Source organism: Buceros rhinoceros, unplaced genomic scaffold (assembly GCF_000710305.1).
Source record: "Buceros rhinoceros silvestris isolate BGI_N320 unplaced genomic scaffold, ASM71030v1 scaffold13019, whole genome shotgun sequence".
In the NCBI taxonomy this organism is placed as follows: domain Eukaryota; kingdom Metazoa; phylum Chordata; class Aves; order Bucerotiformes; family Bucerotidae; genus Buceros; species Buceros rhinoceros.
Window position 1 is genome coordinate 43,165 of NW_010433350.1, and position 2,649 is coordinate 45,813.

At 53.7% G+C, this 2,649-nt stretch overlaps 1 protein-coding gene across 1 annotated transcript in view; it reads left to right on the forward strand.

Moving 5' to 3' along the window:
• DENND2A (DENN/MADD domain containing 2A) overlaps positions 1 to 2,649 on the forward strand; it is a 37,047-nt gene that overhangs the window by 28,804 nt on the left and 5,594 nt on the right. Inside the window, exon 14 of the mRNA XM_010144075.1 lies at positions 1,893 to 2,070. Within this exon, the coding sequence (XP_010142377.1) occupies positions 1,893 to 2,070 (178 nt within the window). The remainder of the gene's footprint in view (positions 1 to 1,892; positions 2,071 to 2,649) is intronic.

Below are 2,649 nucleotides of genomic sequence, written 5' to 3' on the forward strand. Positions count from 1 at the left end.
AGGAATGAATGCAGAAAAGGGAGGGGGTTACTCTAAACATCCTAAACAAGGATGGAGAACTGAGGCGTTTTCCCATTTAAAGACTTGAAGCTACCAGTCTGTGACACAGCTTTTGAAAGGTTTGGCTGATTTTATAGAGTATCCCCTTAAGAAAAGACAAGCCTCTGGGAGCACAGGGAGAGTCCCCACCTCATGAAACGACTTTCTCAGCACACACGTCCCGGGTGTCCCTCCCAAGTGCCCATTCCCTACCTGTTGCGGTCCTAGATAAAATTCTCATTCCAGCCTCTCCCTTGGGATTTACTTACCTCCAGAAAGTGTCACACGTTTAACAGTTTAACTGCGCGATCACGTCATATGGTCGCACTGATGTCCCAGCAACCGCAGCTGTGTTGTGCTAAACTGAAGTTACCTGATGAAAGCCAGCCAGCTGTAGCCCAGTCACACCACTCTGCTCAGCGTGTGTTAGTGTTATTACAGCACAGGGATTCAAACCCACCAGACTTAGCTGGAGTGAGGCGGGGGGGAGGGAAAGCTGGCTCTGCTTTACAGAGCAAGCTCAAGTCCACACCCATCAAACCCCTTCCCTCTCAAATCAGCAATAAACTGCCAGATCCGGGTTGCTGAGTGTAAATTCCCCTGTGGAGTTGTAACAGGAGCCAGCTGGGTGTCCTTCTTCAACGACGTAACTCGTCCTGGCTGCACCAGCCTCCCTCCCCTCCTCCTGCCTTTTGAGACCTGCATAAAACAAAATTACGCTACATAGAGGGTTTATAGTGGCGAGCCATCCCCCTCCCTTGATGCATACAAATTCTTCCAGAACCAGAATGGATGAGTAACTGGTGTCCTGCAGCGAGCTCAGCTGTGTCTGACCGCAGACCCTGCCTGCCTCCTGCCAGAGAGCTGATGAGGTTTCTGGGCAGACCCTCTTGGAAGTTGTCAGCAAAGATGCTTACAGCCGAGCCGTTGAAGGGGGAAGAAGGAAGGCTGCAGTTCTGTGAGCTGTGGGCAGCTTCTGACAGAGAGCAGCCATGTGCTTCCCCTCCTGAGATTTTGCTTTCCCAGGGTTCTGAGTAGCCTTGGCAGGCTCTGGAGTGCCCAGACAGCCTCTGTCTGGAGACTGGTGCCTTTCTTCTTCCCTCCTGCTCTGGCATGGCTGCTAGGAGCTGTCAGTACGATTGGGACGAATAGAAAAGCATGTCATTGGCATGCAGTTACTCCTGCTAAGGGTTGCCCAAAGACAAAGCATGTATGCTGCACAGTAGCGAGCCAAGGAGCAGGGGTGGACCATGGCTGGAACAACCAGCAGGGCACTTTGTGGCTGCAGGTTGTGTCCAGGACTTTGCCAGGGTGTCCAGGCAGGTCATGCAGCTGTGCTGATGAAGCTGAGTATGGCCAGCAGGTAAGCGGGCCACGGTGCAACCCAACAGATAGCTGCTGCGGTGGTGGAGGTGTCTTCTGCACCCCGTGGCTGTGGGCTGTCTGTGCTGGACAGTATAGCCCCTGTGCGTTCAGACCTGTGGCTTTCCCATGGGCACAGCCACAGAGGCATGCTGGGAGAGAATAAGCTCGTGTCTGTAATGAACAGCGCTGCGTGGAAGACCCCGCGTCTGTCTGGTATTTCCCATCAGAGCACTGGAGTAACAGATGCTGGATTCAGTGGGACCCATCCCTTGTCACATGCACATGGGTCAGGATCATCTTTCATATCCTGGGTTCCTACCTCAAGTCATTGCTCCTGAAGCTGAAAAATGGGGTCAGAAGTCTGGGGTCAGAAATCCCCTAGTAATTACAGAGATCAATCAGGGAACAACTGAAAGAGCCCTGATGTCTAAGGAGCACCACTCATCTCCTGACTGACCAACTGCCCTTGGTTGTGTTTCATCTTCCAGCACTCTCTCCAAGTGTTGCCATGCGACAGTGGCCCTACTGTACCCCTTCACCTGGCAGCACACCTACATCCCCGTACTGCCACCTTCCATGATCGACATCGTGTGCTCACCCACCCCCTTCCTCATCGGCCTGCTCTCCAGCTCCCTGCCCCGGCTGAAGGAGCTCCCAGTAGAGGAGGTGAGCCATGCACCCGCACTCCAGGCTTGCTCTCGGTTGCCTCCAGCAGGCTGCGTTGTCTCCTGTCCAAGAAAGGCTGCTCTGGAGAGTCTGCCTTGCTGACAGTGCAAAGGAGCTGAGCTCTTGTCCTCTGGCTCCTGTGAGAGTGGGGTGAGGGAGGAGGCAGACGTGTCCCGGGGAGACAGAGGTCTGCTGTGGGTAGGACGTGGTTTTGTTAAAGTTTCTGTTGGTTTCTGCATAGTGCTGTCTAGAAGCTAAGTGCAAAGTCTGCCAGGGTTGAAGTATGGTTGCTACAAATTGGCCAGTGTGGCCATCCCTCTAATTAACACAGGTGCCTAACGAAAGCAATCAGTAATTAAGAACTGGATTCTTGGTGCACAAGGGTGAATGCAGCAAGGCTGAACGTGGTCTGGGAGGCATTTCCCTCCCTGCCCACCCAGAGGACAGTGGTGCACGGGGAGAAAAGATGGAGCTGTGACCTGCACGTGGCATCAAGGAGCGGTAGGCCAGGCTTGGAGCACAGCTTCCTGCTGTCCAAGCTGTTCTGTGGTTTGTGGCTGGGGAGTTTGAAAGGCACAA